Source organism: Trichechus manatus, unplaced genomic scaffold (assembly GCF_000243295.1).
Source record: "Trichechus manatus latirostris isolate Lorelei unplaced genomic scaffold, TriManLat1.0 scaffold00075, whole genome shotgun sequence".
Lineage (NCBI taxonomy): Eukaryota > Metazoa > Chordata > Mammalia > Sirenia > Trichechidae > Trichechus > Trichechus manatus.
The window spans coordinates 2,263,030-2,285,679 of NW_004444011.1; the positions used below are offsets into that span (position 1 = coordinate 2,263,030).

Genomic DNA, 22,650 nt, shown 5'->3' on the forward strand with positions numbered 1-22,650 from the left:
ACATACACAAGAGTAGTTCCAAGTCATTCAGGAGATTTCTGTGTATATTTGGTTCATTATTTGTAATATCCATAAGGAGAGAATGGTTAGAAGACTGTGGATCAACTCAGGCTGCTATCCAAAAGATTTCTATTGTTATGGCATGAATGCATATTTGCAAATCCTAAAATAGTTCACACCATGTACTCAGGATTAGCTAATATGCTTTTATACACTTGCACCATGAATGATTAGTTAGGAAAATAGGCTCAAAATGAAGCTCACTGCAAGAACTTATAAATTTATATTTTCTCATTCCGAACATTACTCAGAGTTCAATCATTCTCGGCATTTCCGGAGGCTTACCTGTACATTTTATATTTACTTTTCTATTATCTCCTAGAGTTTTACTTTTTCTCTGTTTTTTTTTTTTAGTTTTTTTTATTGTGGTAAAATATATAGGCTATAACATTTGCCACCTTAACTAGTGTAAAGTTCAGTGGCATTAATAATAGTCATAATGTTGTGCAACTATCACCACTATCTATTTCTAAAACTTTATCATCACCCCAAAAAGAAACTCTGTCCCATTAAGCAATAAACTCGTCATCTCCATCCCAGCCCTGGTAACTTTTAACCTACTCTCTGTCTCTATGCATTTAACTATTATAGATATTTCATGTTTCGTAGAATATTTGTCCTTTTGTGTCAGACTTATTTAACTTAGCATAATGTTTTCAAGGTTCATCTATGTTGTAGCATATATTAGAACTTCATTCCCTTTTATGGCTGAATAATATTATATTGTATGTATATACTACCTTTTTTTATCCATTCATCTCTTGATGGGCACTTTGGTTGTTTCCAGCTTTTGAGTATTGTAAATAATGCTGCTATGAGTATTTGCACATACGTATCTGTTTGAGTCCCTGCTTTCAATTCTTATGAATATGTACCTAGGAAATTTCATTCTGCTCTGAGGAACTGCCAAACTGTTTTCCACAGAGGCTGTACCACTTTACATTCCCACCTGCAATGAATCAGGGTTACAATTCCTCTACATTCTCTCCAATACTTGTTATTTTCCATTTTTCTGGAAAATATTAGCCATCCTAGTGGGAATGAAATGGTATCTTATTGTGGTTTTGATTTGCATTTCTCTAATTCCTAATGATGTTGAGCATCTTTTCATGTGCTTATTGGCCATTTGTATATCTTCTTCTGTGAAATTCTATTCAAGTCTTTGGCCCATTTTTTTATTGTGTTATCTGTCTTTTTGTTGATGAGTTGTAGGAATTCTTTATATATTTTGGCTATTAAATCCTTATCATGTATATGATTTCCAAATATTTCCTACCATTCTATAGGTTGTCTGTTTTTGATATAGACCTTTGATGCACAGAAGTTTTTAATTTTAATGAAGTCCAATTTATCAATTTTTTTCCTTTTGTTGCTTGTCCTTTGAGTATCATATCTTAGAATCCATTGCCAAATACAAAGCAATGAAGATATAACCCTAGGTTTTACTCTAAGATTTTATTGTTTTGACTATTATATTTAGGTTGTTAATCCATTTTGAATTAATTTTTATATAGGGATTCAGCTTCATTATTTTACATGTAGAAATCCAGTTGTCACAGCACCATTTGTTGACAAGACAACTCTTTCCCCATTGAATGGACTTGGTCCCCTTTTCGAAAATCAATTGGTCATAGAGATACGAGTTTATTTCTGGATTCTGAATTCTATTCCATTGGTCTATATATATCTATCCTTATGCCAATATCACACTGTTTTGATTGCTGTAGCTTTCTAGTACGTTTTGAAACCAGGAAGCATGAGTCCTCCAACTTTGCTCTTCTTTCTTAAGATTATTTTCTGGGGCCCCTTACAATTCTATATGAATCTGGGGGTCAGCTTTTCCATTTCTGCAAAAAGGGCTGTTGGAAAGGAATCAACTCAACGGCAACAGGTTCCGCTGAATTTGTAGATAGCTTTCAGCTGTATTAACATGTTAACAACATTAAGTCTTCCAATCCAAGAGCACAGATGTCTTTCCATTTATTTAGATCTTTAATTTCTCTCAGCAATGTTCTGTAGTTTTCAGAATACAAGTCTTTCATCTCCTGGCTCAAGTATATTCTTAGGTATTTTCTTCTTTTAAATGCTACAGTAAGTGGAATTCTTTTCTTAACTTCCTTTTCAGATTGTTCATTACTGGTGTAATAGAAAGAGAACTGATTTTTGCATGTTGATCGTGCAACCTGAAACTTTGCTAAATTCCTTTATTAAACTAGTAGCTTAGAATTTAAATGCTTACCAGTAATTTACTGGTATTTTTCTTTAGACAAAAATACTACTTTGGATGAATCATTGAAAGATTCTGATGTGAACTATAAAATTATTAACTACAAGTGGGTCTTTACTTATAGACAATTTATCTATTCCACAACACCTAATAAATGAGTACCACGAATAAAAGAACTAAATCCCCCACATTCACAGTAATGTAACAATCACAATAATTTTGGGAGTATCATATGTTACTTCACTTATTCCTCACAACTACTAAGGGGCTAGGTATTGCTATTCCTCTTTATAAATAAGGGAAGAAAGTCTCAGAACGTATGAGATACGTGCCCACGTCTCTTGCTTCTAAATTAAGACAGGATTCAAACCCAGGTCTTTCTGACTCAAAAGCCAGAAAATATTGAAAGCCCATCAGATTATAAATTGTCTCAAGTCATCTATCTGGAATTGTGACCAATCCTTAGAAACAACACATAGGGCCTACTATGAATACTGGAATGAATGTTGGGTGGGAAACATGCTGAGTGTACTAGTTTTCTATTATTGCTGTAACAAACTACCAGAAGTTTAGTGTCTCAAAGAACGTGAATTTATATCTCCTCTTATATCATATATAATACAGTGATGTTCATTGTCATATTTCTGTAGTTCAGAAGTCTGACACGAGTCTTACCAGGCTAAAATCAAGGTGTGAGCAGGACTGCATTACTTTCTGGAGGATCAAGGAATAAACTGTTTCCTTGCCTTTTCCAGCTTCTTGATGCCACCTACATTCTTTGGCTCATGGTTCCATTCCTCTGTCTTCAAAGACAGTGATTTAGCGTTTCTTTTCTTCTATCGTCATATCTCTTTCTGACAACTAGGAAAGGATCTCTTCTTTTTAGGATTATGTGATTATATTGGGCCCATCTTGATAATCCAGGATAATCTCTCCATCTCAAGGTTCATAACTCAATCACATCTGCTAAGTCCCTCTCTGACATGTGAGGTAACATATTCACAGGTTCTAGAGATTGGGACATGGGCATCTTTGGGGCATCATTATTCTGCTTACCATTCTGAGTTAATGCATGAATGACTGATAGTCAAATTTTTCTGCCAGAGATTTTATAGTATTTGAGGGATAAACGAATCTCTAACCAGCAGTTTAATAAAGTAAAATGAAGACTAGTAAACTGAAATTTTATCCAGTGGATAAGAAGGAAGATTTTCAGAGGATTGGTTATTAAATCTCTGAGCATGGCCCATTTTAAAGACAAGCTGAACTGAAAAAATCTGGGACCTGGGGATATATGCTTGACTACTGGGAGGTAGAATGGATCCTAGATGAAAAGGGGGATGAAAATGGGCAAAACAGCTGAGGAAAAAAAATAAGCCACATAAACATAAGCTTCCAAATAATAATCATAAAAATAACTTAATATTTTTGAACATTTAATATGCATCTAGTATTATGATTCACAGGAGAAAGATGTGGTAGTTTGCTTCTGTAAAGATTTACAGTCTTGGAAACACTATGGGACAGTTCTACCCTGTCCTATAGGGACACTGAGTCGGAATCAACTCAATGGCAGTGGGTTTTGAGTATTATGATTAGAGCTTTACGTTTACTATCTTATTTAATCCTTATAATAATTCTATACAGTAGGTGATAGTATCCCAATTTTACATATGAAATAACCTAGCCAAGATCACAGTGCAAGTGACTGGTAGAGCCAGGATTCAAACCAAAGTTACGCTTACTCCAAAGACCAGTTCTTAATAATTATGTTATACTATAAGTAGAAATGCACCTCTGAGGTTAGCAACAAGGAAAGCCCAACATGGCATGGGGTGTCTCAGTAGCCGAAAAGAACATAGTCACAGAAAAACGAGGTAAATGTAATAGTCAACACTTAAGTCAAAGGGCAACACTGTCTACTGGCAACTGACACTATCTACCATTTAGTGACTGGACTGTATACCCTATAATAGGACTAATGACAATTGAAAAGTAGGCAAATGATTGAGACAGAAACATAAGCACAGGGAACCAGGTAGAAAATATTGCTACCAGAACTAGAATAAAAGTGATTAGGACTAGGTTTGTACTATACAGAAAATGTCTATCTTTAGAACCAGACCGCGGGCTGGAGTCAAACCAACAGCAAATTGATGATGCTGATTCTGAGAATGTGATGTTAAAGCTCTTTTAACCTATTCTATCTAACACTGGAATCAGTACTAGAGACAGATACTAGGCTTAGTGTGCAAAAAGCCAAATAGTTCTAACTCTCTCACCATGAAACAGAGGAGAAATGGAGAAGGTGATACCCCAGCACAATAGAAAAGAGGCTCATCCCAGAGACAGGTCAGCCTTGTTCAACAGTTTGTCTTAGAGCTCTGCTCCCTTAAGTTGTACCTACTTTCAAAGAATTTCCCTTCAAAACTACACATTTAAAAAATCTCTAATTATATTTTTGCGTATTTGCCTACCATATGGTTCACATTTTAATAGCACCAAAGTTGGTAAAGCAGGGATTGTCATTTTTAGGTGTAAGTTGTTTGTAAGTTGAGATTCATCTGGAAATATACATGAGCTGAAGTCAATCCAAAAGACAAGAGAAATAAGACAAAAAAGGCTGGTAATGTGTCCATATCAAAGGAAAAGGAAGTCTTAGTGAAGACAGAATTCATACTAAGATAGATGGATTTGAGGTAGATAAGCTTGTCACAAGCTTGTATTTCATCAACCTGGACGTGAACAACCTGTATTTGAAGAGAAAGCTATACATCAGTACTTGGTTAGGTATTCTGAAATCCTGCTACTATCCTGATGTCTGATTCTAGTAACTCACATATGACCACCAATTTCAAGAGAGATTCCAGGAACAAGGTCTCTGAGCAGTCAGCACAATTTTAATTCATGCCATTTGAACATATCCCTGTTAATCTTTACAGTCCCCTTGTTTAGGGCCTAGGTCTAGATAAAGATTTTAAATCATTTCACCATTAACAGGATTTTAAACAGTCATCTTTTCCTTTTCTCTAAGAGATCAGCACCACATCTTAGTCTCGTAATCCCATTTCGAGAGACTAAGATGTGGTGCTGATCTCTTAGAGAAATCCAAATGGGATTACGAGACTATGAGAGGCTGTAGGAATTTCAGGTCTTTTACTAGATTCACAACTATAAATTAAGTCAATTTTATCTTTAAGGTACATACTTCCTATTGCTACATAAAAAAATGACTAGAAACTTGGGGGTGTAAAATAACATCCATTTATTATTTCCCAGTTGCTCTTGATGAAGTGCCTATTAATACCTACCAGGCACTAATTCCCTCATGTTAGCTGTAACTCCCAAATATTCTTCCTTATTGCCTTTCTCAAGGCAGCACTGGTTGCTACAGACACTTCCTGTCCCATCTTCCTTCTGATCCATGTAAGATTTATTCTCTAAAAGTTCAAGCTTATGGAACTGAATATGTAATATGATAAAATATTTCAGATAAAGTGCTAATGACCAATGGTTGTCAATGGTGTGTGTATATGTATGTATGTGTATGTATGATGTATATATATATATTCATTTATTTAACTACATCTATTGAACATTTGGAGCCCTGTTGGCATAGCGGTTAAGAGCTCGGCTGCTAACCAAAAGATTGGCAGTTCGAATCCACCAGCCACTCTTTGGAAACCCTATGGGGCAGTTCTACTCTGTCCTACTAGAGTCACTGAGTCAGAATCAACTCAGCGGCAACAGGTTTGGTCTTTTTTGGTATTGAACATTTATGCTATATACTAGCAAATCAGTTTTACGTATACTCTCTCATTTTCTGTATCTGCAATGCCTTCTTTATCCTTGGCCCAAGTGTCACATGTAGTCCCTCCTTACTTCATGGATATGTCTTCAAGAAAGTATAAAGAAAATAACTGCCCATATAAGCTGTCTGTGTGCTATGATTACAAGGCTTAATATATTAAAATAGAGACAAGAAGTATATTCTAATAATACACCAACACTATAAAAAATGTTTTGATAATCCTTGGTTGATGAATTATAGCTCCTGTTTTGGTCAAGTTGTTGTACTTTTTCCTTAGGAAAAGGAGTGAATAATGTTGGATTTTCATGCAACCTGTCAAGGACAATAGGAAAGGTATTTTTGATCAAAGAACACTTTAATGACTTCAAATTATAACACACAGCAAGTGATTTTCTCTGCCATTGAGGAAGGTCAGTCCTGAGGTCAATGCTGAATCAAAGTTCTGCCCAACTATATATCATATTTCTCAAAAGTCTGGCTTCTTTTCTATGGTTGCAATGGGTACGACATGGGAGTTAAACTCATGCAGCAAAGCAGTCTTTTCTTTGCAATAGTAGGTCCAGTGTAAAACACTGGCTTTTAAAATAAGGAAGAAAGTAGGAGTGTGCAAATTAAATAAAGATATGTTGGTAAAGGTTAACCAGTTTCTCCTGGTGGTGTTATAAGCAAATGGCATAGTCATTCTCTGGTTCTACAATATTTAGATGTTTTATTTTTGTCACATAGTGGGAGCTGAGAACAAATGTGGGTAAACCTGACACAAAATACCTTCACAGAACATAAGCTAAAACCTATTCCCTTAAACCTTCAGTGTTGAATCATATGTTATGTCTGGATGATAAAAGTGAAGAATGCCAAAGTAGCTCTGGTGTTGCCATGGTTTGATACACAATCACACACACAAACACTCACACAAACACACACACACATATACACAAAGAAAAGCATTCACATCCTGGAAATATGTTATCACCACTGCTATTTTAGTGTTCTATTGCTGCATAAAACATTACCAGAAATTCAGGGGCTTAAATAACACCTATTTATTACTGTGCTGCAGTGAATTACTTAATATGGCCCTTCTGGCTGTAGTTTTTGTAACTTCCACCAAATTACTGAGTGAGACTATGCAAGGAGATTGGATATCTTACTAATAAGGAGATTGGATAGTTTAATAATAATGTAAATAAGGTGCACGGCACACTTGTGGGGGGTGGGAACATGCAAATAAGGTGTTTGGAATGTAACAAGGGGATTGGTCTGTTTTGCCATCCGTCTAGGCTTAAGATGATCTATCTCAGAGGCTGAAAGGGAGGATCTCAACACCACCAAGAAAGAAGAGCCAAGATTGGAGTGTCCTGTGGGCCTGGGATCCCTGTGCTGAGAACCTCCTAGATCTAGGACACAAAGGGAGGAGCTGTAACATGAAAGACAGCGAGAGATGGCGGCGTGAGATGGTAAGAAGCAAGAGACTGGCACAAGATGGCTGCAGTGGAGCTTCCCAGCCCGCCGAGTGAGAAAACTGAGCGCCTTTGGGCACGAGGCTTACTGGCAGAGTGTGGTGCCTCCAGGAACTTATCAGCGGAGCTGAAAATCTTTGTAACACTTAACCAAGCAGGGCAGAGGTGGTACCAAGGGGCCAAGAGACCAAGGGGCCAGAGAGAGGTGTGCCTGCAGGCACAGCTGAAAGAGGCCATCCTGATTGAAGAACTATGTCCTGAGCATTCCTGAACTGGAACTGTAACCTGTTACTTCCCTAATAAACCCCATAACTGTGAGTATGGTCTGTGAGTTCTGTGTGGCCATTGCAATCAACTACCGAACCCAACAGAGAAGTAGAGAGTGTCGTGGAGGGACAGATGGTGTCAGAATTGGTAAAAAGGTTGGAGAATGGAGGCATGTCTGAGCTCTGCCCCATAGGAATCAGCCTTGGGCTGTTGATCTTGATTCTCCTTTCCTCTTATGAAGTTAGAGGAGGCCAGAGACTGCCATCACGTCATTTTTACAGTTGGCTTCAGAAGCAGGATTTGTTGCAGTGACTCTAGACTCATAGAAGCATGGGACTTTGTAAGAGAAAGTACGAAGGGGCATGAAAAGTGAAACTTTTCATTCTTAGATGATTAGTTTGGTTGTTGTTATCTGTGATGGCGGAAAGTAAGAGATGTTATGCTACAGCTGAGGGGAGAGACGCCACATCTGGAGTGGCCTGGGGCAAAAGCCAGGTTGATTAAACAAGGTGACTGTTAGGGGAACAGGGTCTACTGGTTCTGCCCAGCAGAGGCCTGAGGCCGTATGCATATAAATGGGAAGATAGTCAAGGGGTGGAGAAGATGCAACTATAATGTTCTAAAAAGGGTTATGTGTTTATCTGAATTTACTATGGATATTGAATGTTTCTTCTACCTAGTGTTGTAAAATACACCTAAATGTATGATAGAAGTGAATATTGGGTATTATAGATTAAGAGAGCATATAACTCTGCCTTCAGCCAATACTTGATTGGATATGCTAAAAGGGGAACTAGAATTTGCCAGAAAGAAGCACAGGCTGTTGGTTTGAATGTAATAACCCTGTGTATCAGGATCTTAAGTTGAAAACCTGAACCTCACCCTAACCCTTTGGAGTCAGGAAATTTACTTTTGAAAAGACATGCAAACCCAGCCAGAGCTGCTGAGAGAATAGGTGATTTGCATTTGAAGGAAGGACAAAAAGAAAAAAAAAAATGACTGTTTTCCTTTTTGAATTTCGAGCAAGCAGTTTGCTTTTGGATGCCTCAAGGCAGGAAAAGTCAGTGCTCATCAGAAGAACCTCCTTCTAGGACTAGAAGTTACAGGGAGCCAGCGAGCAGACAGTCTGTTATGCTCACTTGTGATCACCATCTGGGTCTAGTCAATGAGCCGAAGTGGGGTAAGTGCAGCAGTGAAGAGATGGGCTGAGTTTAGACATGTTCCATTGGCACCCACTGACCTAGCCCATGGGGGCTAGGGATAAGCGAGAGAGAGAAAGGCTGGTCAGAAGTGTAAGGAGTTGTGAGGACTCCTGAGCCTATGGGTGGTGCCTGTTGACTAGCCCACAGGGGCTAGGGATGAGAGAGAGAGAAGGGGCTGGCTGGTTTGAATGCAGGGAGGTGTGTGTCGACTCCTGAGCTTACAGCTGGTACTCATTGACCTAGCCCATGGGGACCAGGGATGAGCTGACCAAAATCTGACCGAATGAAGAGAAAGATATTTGACACTGTGAGCTGGTGTAGACTGCTGTAATTTTATGGTTTGCTCTGGACTGGACTTTGCTTATGGATGTAGATGCTCAAAGTTCCAACCGCAACAGAAGATTCTTCAAACCAAGGAACACACTTGTCTCCTCAGAGTACTGGTTTGGCAAGGATGAGTAATTTAAATATTGGCTATCTAAGATGGTGAGGAGATAAAGGTATGAAGTAGCTGGCTTACACGCTTTCATGGGTGTGCTTACACTAAAAATGAGGGTACAGGAGAGAATCACCACTGTCATAGTTTCTTCTTTTCCTCATGGGTCTGGGGAAGAGAGGGTAGGAAAAGAGGCTGATAGGATTATATGATCCCATTGTGAGTGTTGATTGGTAACAGGGTTAATTGTGGTTGTAAAAACTGTAATTGTAGAAGATGCAAGCATGAAAAAGTGGACTAAGGGGGAGGCACTGCTCAACTGGAGTACAGTGGCAGAATTTAAAGTCCATTAAAGGTTTTCCTATGCTGATACCTTGTGAGTCTCAGAGCAAAGGAATAATCTTCTCTGAGTTAAATTTTATCAGAGGCCAGAGAGGGTGAAGCTGAGATGACTTCTAAGAACCTGACCAGATCAGATGGACATCTGCAGCAGACCCAAGTGGCTGGTACCTGAGTAACCTCACCCTTAGGATTCTTTGCCCTACAGAAGGACTAATTGTTGATGCCTGTTTGGGACTGGTAAAATGATTGGGAGGGGGAAGTTCATCATTCAAGTCTGAAAGAGTCAATGGCTAGAAGAGCCAGGAGGCAGCCTGCGGAGCAGTGAATTACTTAATATGGTCCTTCTAGCCATAGTTTTTGTAACTCCCACCAAATGACTGGGTGGGACTATGCAAATGAGGGGCTTGTGGCCCACCAACGGGATTGGATAGCTTGCTAATAATGTAAATAAGGTGCATGGCACCCTTGTGATGGTAAAAAAAAAGAAAACCTGTTGCCATTGAGTCAATTTCTGAGTCATAGTGACCCTATAGGACACAGTAGAACTGCCCCATACGGTTTCCAAGGAGCAGCTGGTGGATTTGAAACTGCCGACCTTTTGGTTAGCAGTCAAACACTTAACCACTGTGCCACCAGGGCTCCCATTTGGGGGTGGGACTATGCAAATAAGGTATGGAACTGTAACAAGGGGATTGGTCAGTTTTGCCAGCCGTCTAGGCTTAAAATGAGCCATCCTAGAGGCTGAAAGGGAGGATCTCAACACCACTGAGAAAGAAAAGCCCAGAGTGAAGTGTGTCCTTTGGATCCAGGATCCCTGTGCTGAGAACCTCCTAGATCCAGGAGACAGAGAGAGGAGCTGTAACACAAAAGACAGTGAGAGATACAGCATGAGATAGCAAGAATCAGGACACTGGCATGAGACAGCTGTGGTGGGACTTCCTGGCCCATGGAGCGAGAAAGCTGAGTGCCTCTGGGGATGAGGTTTACTGGTGGAGTGGGGTGCCTTTGGGCACTTATCAGCAGAGCTAAAAGAGCTTTGTAACACTTGCCTGTGCAGGGCAGAGGCCTGGTCAAGGAGCAAAGAGGCTGAGGGGCTAGAGAGAGGTATACCTGCGGGCATACCTGAGAAGAGACTGTTATGATGGAAGAACTGTATCCTGAGCATTCTTAAACCTGAACTGTAACCTATTACTTCCCTAATAAGACCCATAATCATGAGTACGGCCTGTAAGTTCTGTGCAGCCACTGCAATGAATTACCAAACGCAGCAGAGAAGAAGAGAGTGCTGTGGGAGGGACAGGTGGTGTCAGAATTGGTAAAAAGGTTGGAGAGCCAAGAGGCATGTCTGACTTCTGTCTCATAGGAATCAGCCTTGGGATGTCGATCTTGAGTCTCCTTCTCCCTTGTAAAGTTAGAGGATGTCTGACACTGCCGCCATGTCATTTTTACAGTTATCTCCCAGTTCCTGTTGCTCAAAAGTCTGGGTACAGCATAACTGGGTTCTCTGTTCAGGGTCTCACCAGCCAAAAATCAAAGTTTCAGCCAGGCTGCATTCTCATCTGAAGCTCAGGATCCTATTCCAAGCTTATTTTGGCTGTTGGCATAATTTAGTTCCTTGCAGTAGTAAGACTGAGGTCCTGGTTTTCTTACTCCACTGGCCAGGGAGCTTTTTCAACTCTTACAGTCCACCCTCAGGTCTTAGTGACATGGCTCTCTCACAACATGGCAGCTTCCTTCTTCAAAGTTAACAGGGGAATCTCTCTCTCCAGTCTGTAAAGAAAGTCTTACATAATGTAATATAATCACAAGAGTAACTATACCATCACTTTTGCTGTATAACATAAACTAAGCAAGGGAGGGACTATCCCATCCCATTCACAGGTCTTACCCATATTCCAGGTCAAGGATTATACAGTGCATGTACAATGAGGGTAGAGAAGTGGAATCTTGGCAGCCATCTGAGAATTCTGCCTACAACAATTATTAGTCAGAATAAGGACTGAATTCTGTGAAATACATGAATGGGAAGAGAAAAAATGCTTCTCACTTCCTGAACCTAGAAGTTAAATATAAATAATGAGCAATCCCAAGAACAAGTAAAGCATTATCTAAAAACAAAAACAGACAAACCAGAACAACAACAAAAAATAATTCATAAACGTCTACCAAATTCCCCAGAGGAGGAACCTGGGTCTCAATCTCAATGTACCCTTTGAAATATGCCTTGTAGAGACTCAAATTCCTATACAGATCAATAATAAGGATGACAATGATTTATGGATAACTATCCAAAGGAGACCTGTACCCAGCTTTAGCAACTCCAAACTCTAGCTTCCCAAGAAACCAATCTTAGTTACTATATCCAATAGCTGGCTACAGGCCGATGCGGGAACATTGCATCCTCTAGAGATAAAGTAAAATCCAATATCCAAATTGTAACATTGACATTTTGTGGAGTAGGAATAAAATACTCAGATAACCAACTTTTGATATTCTTTCAATGAGAAAATAATTCTCTACTTAGTCTGGTGTTATGACAAAAAGAAATATAGTTCAGGAATAAAGATTCTGATTATTCACCCAGACATACAAGACAGAAATCTAAGACTTCATCCTCTTCTTAACATTCCTTCTACCATCATCTAATCAGGACCAAATTCTATCAATCCAGTTTCTGTAGTGTCTCTCAAAATATTTTCCCCACCTGTCTATTTCTGTATCTGTAATTTATTCAGTCATAGATTATTGTCAAATCTTCCTAAACTATCTCCCTTTTTTTTCTAGATTAGCACATCCCTCAATCCATTCTTCCCCACCACTGCCAAAATGATCTTTCTAAAGTATAAATATGCTATTCTCCCTGTCCAAATTCCTTCGAAAGTTATTCCCTATAGTTCTGAAGTTAGAAAACAAATTATTTGGTTTAGGATATTAGAACCTTCATGAACTTACTCATGCCTACATATCTAGCTTTATGCTACAGTACTTTCAACTATTTCTACACTGCTAAATCTAATGGGCAATTCTCAATCCTTATCATACTACTATGCTCAACAATAAAGGCCATAACTGACTACTTTTTTGTTTTCAACATAGTCTCTTCCTTTAGTTTACCACACATTCCTGGTCTTGTTCTTTCTAGATACTCAGTCTCTATCACCTTTCATTTAAATATTTAAATTTTGAAAACAAACAATGGTGTGTATAATTCTAAGATAGTCCCCAGGATTGCCATCCTGCACTATACATGCCTTGTATAACACCCTGGAGTGCAGGCCAGACATGTGAATATAATGGTGTAGTCACTCCTGTGATTAGATTACATAAGAGAGCTGAGGAGATACCTAAGCAAAGTGATGAAGGTGCTGCCTGATTTCTTCTAACTATTAATAGTAAAATGCACAAAGAGAGCAATAAATTGAAGGAAGAGCTATTAAACCAAAAAGAGTAAGAATTGAATAATTTTTATTATTCTCTGCCTGTCCTAATGGTGTAACCTGACCCTGTTGAGAGTCCAGGTGGCCGCTAGAAGCAGGCTTCAATTGAGCTCCTATGAAATGCTGTATAGGACACCTTTCCTTAATGCAGCCTAGGGATGTAGTGCTTCGGAATATCCTTAAGTAGTCCAGGAATTTAGTGTTTCCAGGTATCTTAGGTAACAGTTCTAATTGTAAGGTCAGCTTAAACACTTTTACATCCTGGCTCCCCATTCCCTACTCCATTTCTATTTCAGTCTCCTGGGCCAGGCGTGAGGCCTGCTTGCATTTCAGTGGTTATTGGCGTGTGTTCTGCTTATACAAGGCAATTTCCTTTGCTTCCCTTGGTACCTAAGCAACTTTTATTAGCCATTCTCTTTTCCCTCCTAAATCTGAGGGGGAGAGCAAAGCTGGCAAGTAGCACTGGTGCCCAGAAGTTGGAAGCCATCAGTGGGTGTACAGTGTTTACAGGGAAGTTATTAATTGGATTGAAGGGAAAACCTCTGAGTGTGTGAAAGTGCCTGGCAGCAGGAGAAAACCAATAAAGCTTCTGGTGGCAGTATAACAGAAGGGTCCTGGAGACCATCTGCCTGACTTCAAATCTTGGCTCTGCTAGCTTTTGTTTTGGGTCAAGGGGTTTTACTTTCAGGTGGCTCAGTTTCCTTACCTGCAAAATAGCAGTAAACAACAGTGCCCATTTTTTAGGGTTATTGTGAAGATTAAACAAGATAAACTGAGCTAATCATTCCTTGCCTGTTCCTAGGTCCCTAAAACTCCACCACATGTCAGCAGGAAGTAGCCAGAGGAGTCGCTGACCCTTATCCCTTAAGATTAAGAAATTGCTACAACCCAAGGGGGGATTGTAACCTGACCCTACGAATATCAGTAAATTTCTATTAGTTATTAAACTAGCCTAAGCCAGATCTGGCTCACCCTGCATGTGCAGAAGGTCCAGCTGTGACCACTAATTGACCTCAACAGCGGACGCAGCAACATGTGGAATGACTCAGAAAAAAAATCATCACCCAGACCCTATTCCAAAGTAAGAGGTCCGACAAGAACCGTGTCACCTCCTGTTTCCTAGCTGCTTTCTAAAATTTTCCCTCCCCAGTATGCCTGTGCGGCCGCCATCTTGCTCCCAAATCACAGATAAGCCCTGCTTCCCCATAGCTTGGGAAGCTGGATCTGAGGAACTTCCTCTCGGCTCCTTGCTCTGCTCATTGCAATAAAGTTACTTTCTCTTTCTCAAAGACCGATGTCCAGATTATTGGCAAGTTTGAGCGTGCCAGATAAGGACCCACTTTCCCGGGTTTGGTAACAATGGCAAAAGATGCTTAATGTCAGAAAATGACTGCCATACAGTATGTAACTGTACTTTTTGCTAAAACCTCAGAAAGATCAAAATGTCAGACTATTTAATTACACAAATGGTCGTTTCAAGAGATTAAAGGTGTGCAAAGACCATCTCAACGAAACCAAAGGGCCTGTAGGAAGCTTAAGAGCATTGTCCTTCAGCCATTTCAGTAGGAGGCCAAGATAGAAAACATATTAGGTCAAAGAGATCTGTGGATATGACTTTTGTCTAGTGGAGTGAATCCCTGAGAAATTCATGGAAGTCCCACAAAATTCTTAAGAAAATTATTTCAGGCGAAACACTACTAACTTAAGACTGAAAGGAACTGAGAAAGTACTAAATAAAAGGAGGCTGTTGGGTCCTCAAAATTCTACTGGCAGGAAGCAGGCTGATAAAACTATTCAGCTGAAAACTCATGTTACCTTTCAAGAAAAAAGGAAGAAAAGATTCAAAGGGCAGAATCAAGAGCCAGAGAGCAGAGCTGAGAGCCAAAAAGAATTATTCTCAGGTCCTGAAACCTAATTGAGGACTGCTTTTTACCTTCTGTTTTCCCACTTTTAAACCAGAATGCCTATAACTTTTCCCTTCAGTTTTACAAGATCACAGATGGAGAAAAATTATACCTCAACAGCTGTACTTGATGAATTACATATTGAAGCCTCATCCAAATCTAGAACTGACTTTGGACTTCTAGTTCATGAGATTTAGATGAATTTTGGACTTTGATATGATAAGATTATGAGATTTAGGTTCTGATGAGATTTTGGACTTTGATACTATAATGAGATGAGACTTTGGGTATCCTTGGGAGAGACAGTGAATGTATTTTGCACTTGGGAAGGACGTTAATAGTTGGTGATCAGAGGATGGACTACAGTAGGTAGATTTCTAACATGGCTGTCTTAGTCATCTAGTGCTGCTACAACAGAAATACCACAATGGATGGCTTTAACAAACAGAAATTTATTTCTTCACGGTAAAGTAGGCTAAAAGTCCAAATTCAAGGCGTCAGCTCCAGGGAAAGTCTTTCTCTTTCTGTCGGCCTTCTCCTCAGTGTTCCCCCAGACTAGGAGCTTCTCTGCGCAGGGACCCCAGGTCCAAAGGACATGCTCTGCTCCTGGCACTGCTTTCTTGGTGCTATGAGGTCCCCCTGTCTTTCTGCTCACTTCTCTCTTTTATATCTCAAGAGATTGCCTCAGGACACAATTCAGTCTTACAGATTTGAGTCCTGCCTTACTAACACAACTGCCACCTATCCTCCCTCATTAACGTCATAGAGGCAGAATTTACAACATATGGGAAAATCACACAATACCAGGAATCATGGCCCAGCCAAATTGATACACACATTTTTTGGGGGACATAATTCAATCCATGACAAGGGCTAACAAAATTCCTGCCTCCCTGTTGTACACACCCTGTGTAATCTCCTTCCTTTCAGCGTGGGTGGATTTGTGAAAATGATGAGATAGTACCTCTTTTGATCAGGTTAAACTACATGGGAAAATGATGGGATAGCCATTGTCATAGTTACATGATGTCACATAAGACTAATTGAGCAGATTGCAGAGATTCTCCTGTTATCCTTGAATAAGCAAGCTGCCATGTTGTGGTAGCACCACATGGCTAGGTTCTGAGGTCAATTTATAGGAGCTGACCCCAGCTGACAGCCAGCAAGAAAATAAGCAACTCAGTCTACATACTGCAAGGAAGTGAATTCTTCAAACATCCTGGATTAATTTAGAAGAGGATCCTGAGCCTCAGATAAGATTGCAGTCCGGGTTGACACCTTGATTTTAAGCTGATGAGACCCTGAGCAGAGGACTCAGCTAACCTTTGACTGGACTCCTTAACCAATATAAACTTCGAGACAATAAATTTGTGTTATTTTAACCTATTAACTTTGTGGTGATCTGTTACACAGCACAGAAAAGTAATATACTAACACAAACAAATTAGCAGAATTAGTTTTAGTAACTTTCTGCAACTTTCAATAACTCTATCCCAATTGGTCTCACCCAGTAGTTAGAATATTTTCAGACTTTTAAAATGTATTTAAAACTAAAATATCCTTAAAATAAACACATTTTTTGGGGGGGCATACAACAGTATTGCAGATGACAATATAAGTTTAAAACTCCTTAAGTGATACCAGAATGCCAAACTAATGGGGATTTATCATATAACTCCAAGAAGTGAAAGGAAAATCTGAATAATTAATAATGCTATATACCATGTATGGGTATAGATGTATATGTACATATATTTATTCATAGAAGCAAAAGGGACTTACTCTGAAAGCTGTTCACTGAGAAGATTTGAGGATGATAGAATCCTGTTTTGCAAATGCACCGATAGGCTCCAAGCACAAATCCTTGGCCTTTAATTGGCATACACTATGAAAAAGAAAAGACAACAATATAGTCAATCACAGTTTACTTCACAGTATAAAGACTCAGAGATATCCGTTATTATAAATGGTGACAGAACTAACACTTTTCCAGAAATAAAACATTTTTTTCATCTTTATTTTAGGCTTTTTTTTTTTTTTTTGGTCATAGACAAAGAGACAGTCGTTGGAACAGAACAAGAGGATGCTGTGTGGTTTAAAATCAGGAAATGTGTGAGTCAGGGTTGTATACTTTTGGTCATAGACATTTTCTTAGAAGAATCAAACTGAGTTTCTTTTCTCATGATTGGAACTGTAGTGGCAATAAATCTTCAACTCATTCATTGCCATAAGGGAGTAATTACTAGACAGCGTTTCTTTTTTTTAATACCTCACATATAATCATATAGCTTTAAAAGATATTTCCAGAGTCTATAAGAATATTCTAAGACAGAATCCATACTAAATATTTCTATCAAAGCAAAGATAGGTAAGTAGGAGGTAGGTAAGTATGTAGGTATGTGGGTGGATGGAGGGGTGGATAAACGGATGGATAGACAGAATTTGAGATGTGAAAATTACTTTTGTAAGTTAAATATTAATTGAATTTCATCCTCAAAACATATAACACAAACTGATGGGATAACAAAACAAGTACATTTTAAAATGTAAATCTAGAAGAGATTTTAAAAAAAGATAAAATTAATTATCACAAGGGCTCTTTACCTAAAGTCTGTTTCATAAAAAAAGTTCTTTATGTACATAAAATGAAGAAAAACAAATATTTCACACAAATAGACATCTCCCAAAACTTAATTTTAGCTGGTTAAGCAGTGGTTAAAGTGCTCAGCTGCTAACCAAAAGGTCAGCGGTTCTAACCTACCAGCCACTCCATGGGAGAGAGATGTGGCAGTCTACTTCTGTAAAGACTTACAGCCTTGGAAACCCTATGGGGCAATTCTACTCTGTCCTATAGTCAGGATCTACTGGAAGGTAGTGGATTTGTTTTTCTGATATCAATGATCTCACTTAACTGTAGTGAAATTCAGCTTAACATTTCTCATTTCTGCTATGTGCAATTACATAAACATAAGCAAGGGATAACTTCAATTACAAAAATTACACGAGTACACAGGGTCCTTTCAAGAATTTAATCAAAGCTGAAATTTCTAATATCACTCTATCAAGATCCCAATCCTTTGTCTTTTTGCCTTTATAATCCATTAGAGGAGCTTAGAATCTAGTGGATTTAAAATTTATAGTGTTTCTCTGATACACACGCCCTTGGAAGAAAAGTCTAAATAATTTAAATAACAATTCCACAATCTAAGCTTAAATGATTAGCAACAAAATCAATATGAAATATCATGAAAACTCTAATAAAAACATATTTATATGCAAGTTAGCAAGAGCTAATAATGTTCAATCTTCACAGAGATGTAGCAAGAAAATCTGTGAAAAAGAGCTTTCTAAAAGACCTTCTTAAATATTTTATTTCATTAACAGCCATTTTTCTCCCTCTACACACACTTACATCCAATTACATATTACAATTGAAAACACAGTACTTGACCCAGAGTGAAATAGAAGGGTGAGTACCAATCAATTCAACTGATTGGCAAGTATTCATGAAATAACTACTGTGTGTCCAGGGAACTCCTACAGAACCTCATTGAGATAACATATATTCTTATAAAGATCTAGTTATACAATAGATCAAATCATATTGCTGAAATATATAAATAAAAAAGTAGTTATTACTTTGGAGAAGCATTGGTATTATGGAAAGAGTGCACGATTCATGATCAGTTGGAAAATCTGAATTTGAATTCTGACTTTATCATTTAGTAGTTATGTGAATTTGGTCTGTTTCTTGACCTCTCTGAGCCTTGTTTATTTTAATTTGTAAAATAAGAATAATCATTTAGTCAGTTTCTGATACAGTTTGGAGGAGGTAGAGTCAACAAGATTCCCTAATGAGTTAAATATGGGATATAAGAGGAAGAGAAGAATAAAAGACATTTCAAGGTTTTTGGCCTGAGCAATCAAAGAATCGAAATGCCATCAACTGATCTGAGAAAGGCTGCAAGTCAAGTAGATTTGAGGGAAAGATCAGAAGTGCAGTTGAGAAGCACTTACTGATAAAGATCAAAGATGATGGCCTTCAGCATAGACCAAACCTCAACATAAATAAAACAAAAGTCCTCACAACTGGACCAATAAGCAACATCATGATAAATGGAGAAAAGATTGAAGTTGTAAAGTATTTCATTTTGCTTGGATCCACACTCAACACCCATGGAAGCGGCAGTCAAGAAATCAAAGGACACATCGCATTGGGCAAATCTGATGCAAAAGACCTCTTTAAAGTGTTGAAAAGCAGGTGGGGCCAAGATGGTGGAGTAGTCAGATGGCTTCCTATATTCCTCTTACAACAAAGACCTGGAGAAACAAGTGATTTGATTGTATATGAATATCTAGAAGCCCTGAACAAGGCAAAGTTGAGGAATTGGACTGAGCGGTGTGGGGAGAGGGAGACAGTTCAGAAGAAGTGAGGAGTGCCAGACTGGACTCGGCTGGAGCCACAGCTCTTCAGCCCCGACTGGCTCGGAGGTGCACGGTGAAGCAGCCATAGAGTTCTGTGCATGTGCTCGGGAGGCAGTTTCCGCATCGAGAGAGATCCAGCAGCAGAGATTCTGCTTGGACACTTCAAACCAGTGAAAAGCAGCTCCCAAGTGGTTAAAGACAAGCACGGGCATGTGGCCTTTTGCAGGGATTAAAAAAAAAAAACCATTTGGGAAAAACCTCTCTCCCTTTTACCTCCTCCCTCCGCGCTCTGCACTGGTCTGGCCAGTTTCCGAAATCTCTGAGTCCTCTGGGCAAGAAGCAGATCCCAAAAGGTGCACTGACTCATTCTCCTAGCCTTGGCGAGGGAACAAACAAGCTACTGGCTCCCCTAAGCCAGGAACTCAGGGTTGGCACAGCTCCTTTGCCAGGCACAGGCAAAAGGCGTCAGCAGACTTTGAGTGTCTTCCATCCCTGAATAGACTTGTGTGGACCCATCTCAACAGCATAAACCCTCACTAGCACAGTACAACAGGGTAAACACCTGAAGTCTAACTTCAACTGTTTCAGCTGTGAAGTGGCAGAATTGTGATGCTTGACACAGCCCTGCCCTTTAAGCAGGCACATTTACCAGTCTGTGCCAGGGGCTTGAGGACTGGTGGCTCCATCTACACCACCTAGTCACCTGCTGCAGGAGCCCAAGAGTAAGTGGTGCCCCCAGGTCTTTACAGCAAACACAGTAGGGTGCTCATACTACAGCTGCAAAACTCACCTACTTACTCACTCTAGGGAATAGGGACACGCTTTCCTTTCAGACACTCAGGGGAAGCCATCAGCCCCCTGCCTTCCTCAGCTTGTGACCCCCTACTGCAGCCAGATACCTGTGCCTACACCAATCACCCATGCTTCTCTAAGACTGTAGGTGAGAGCCTGCACCACACACTTGATGACCGACTGCCTGGACACCTCAGCAGAATCCATACGGGAAAATTTGACGCACTCCTGGGTGCACATACTTAGTTACAGAGCTAACTACCTGGCGACAGGACGTTAGAGCTTCAAAGGTGCCAATAATCAAACCAGCACACACGAGAAGCCTATTTGGGCATATCAAAACAAAACAAAACAAGAAGCTAGGGGACACTAAACAAATATAAAATAGAATTATAATATCTTATTGATGGCTCAGAGACAACAGTCAATATCAAATCAAATAACGAGGCAGTTCATGATGGCTTCAGCAAGCTCCCAAAATAAAGACTCAATAAATTCTCAGGAAGAAGAGAATTTCTTGGAATTACCAGAGGCAGAATACAAAAGATTAATATACAGAACTCTTCTAGAAATTAGAAATTTGTTACAGTGTAGAGACAGCCAGAGAACATACAAAGTAGTAGTGGAATGTAAAAAAGTTATTCAAGAACATAATGACAAATTAAATAGGCTGCAATAATCCATAGAGAGCCAGCAATCAGAAATCCAGAGGATTAACAATAAAATTTCAGAATTAGACAACTCAACAGAAAGTCATAGGAGCAGAATTGAGGCCGTAGAAGTCAGAATTAGTGACATTGAAGATAAAGCACTTGACGCCAACTTATGTGACGAAAAATCAGATAAAAGAATTAAGAAACTCTAAGAGTTATGTGAGAATCTATCAAGAGAAATAACCTATGAGTGATTGGAGTACCAGAACGGGGGGGATAACATAAAATACAGAGAAAATTATTGAAGATTTGTTGACATAAAACTTCCCTGATACCATGATAGATGAGAAGATATATATCCAAGATGCTCATTGAACCCCACATAAGGCAGATCCCAAAAGAAAGTCATCAAGATGTACTATAATCAAACTTACAAAACCAAAAATAAAGAGAGAAATTGAAGAGCAGCTAGGGATAAAAGAAAAGTCATCTACAAAGGAGAGTCAGTTAGAATCAGGTTGGACTACTCAGCAGAAACCATGCAGGCAAGAAGGCAATGGGATGACATATATAAAGCATTGAAGGAAAACAACTGCCAGCCAAGAATTATATATCCAACAAAACTATCTCTCAAATATGATGGTGAAATTAGGGCATTTCCAGATAAACAGAACTTTAGGGAATTTGCAAAAACCAAACCAAAATTACAAGAAATACTAAAGGGAGTCCTACGTTAGAAAATCAATAACATCAGATAACAATGCAAGACTAGAACCAGGACAGACCAACCAGATATTGACTCAGATAGGGAAGTCGAAAACACATCAAAGCTAAAACACTGAAAATAGGGCAACACAGATATCAATATGTAAAAAAGGACAACATTAAAACAAAAAAGAGGAAATTAAAAAATGCAGAAATAGATTTTTCATATGGAGGGGATGTCAAGGCAATATAAAGAAATAAAAGACTGGTATAAACATAGAAAAATAGGGGTAAATATTCAGGTAACCACTAGGGAAACTAACAATCCTACAAATCAAAATAAAAATCTAGAAAAATATAAAGACTCAGCAAACACAAAATCAACAACAATGAAAAAGAAGAAAAAATACATAACGAAAAACGACTCACCACAGAAAATTAACGGGAACAAAGAAACTGTGAACAACACACAAAAAGGGACATCAGGATGACAGCACTAAACTCATACCTATCAATAATTACACTGAATGTAAATGGACTAAATGCACCAATAAAAACACAGCAAGTGGCAGATTAGATAAAAAAGCATGATCCATCTATATGCTGCCTACAAGAGACACACCTTAGACTTCAAGACATAAACAAGCTAAAACTCAAAGGACGGAAAAAATACATCAAGCTAACAACACTCAAAAAAGAGCAGGAATGACAATATTAATCTCTGACAAAATAGACTTTAAAGTAAAATCCACCACAAAGGATAAGTAAGGGCACTATATAATGATTAAAGGGTCAATATACCAGGAGAATATAACTATAATAAACACTTATGCAGCCAATGACAGGGCTCCAAAATAAATAAACCAACCTCTAACAGCACTGAAAAGAGAGATAGACAGCTCCACAATAGTAGTAGGAGACTTCAACAT

General features: G+C 38.9%; 1 protein-coding gene across 1 annotated transcript in view; it reads right to left on the bottom strand.

Moving 5' to 3' along the window:
- The window catches only part of GPR158 (G protein-coupled receptor 158), a 734,231-nt gene that overhangs the window by 363,326 nt on the left and 348,255 nt on the right, over window positions 1–22,650 (bottom strand). The window contains exon 3 of the mRNA XM_004380527.2: window positions 16,929–17,031. Coding sequence (XP_004380584.2) covers window positions 16,929–17,031 — 103 coding nt within the window. The remainder of the gene's footprint in view (window positions 1–16,928; window positions 17,032–22,650) is intronic.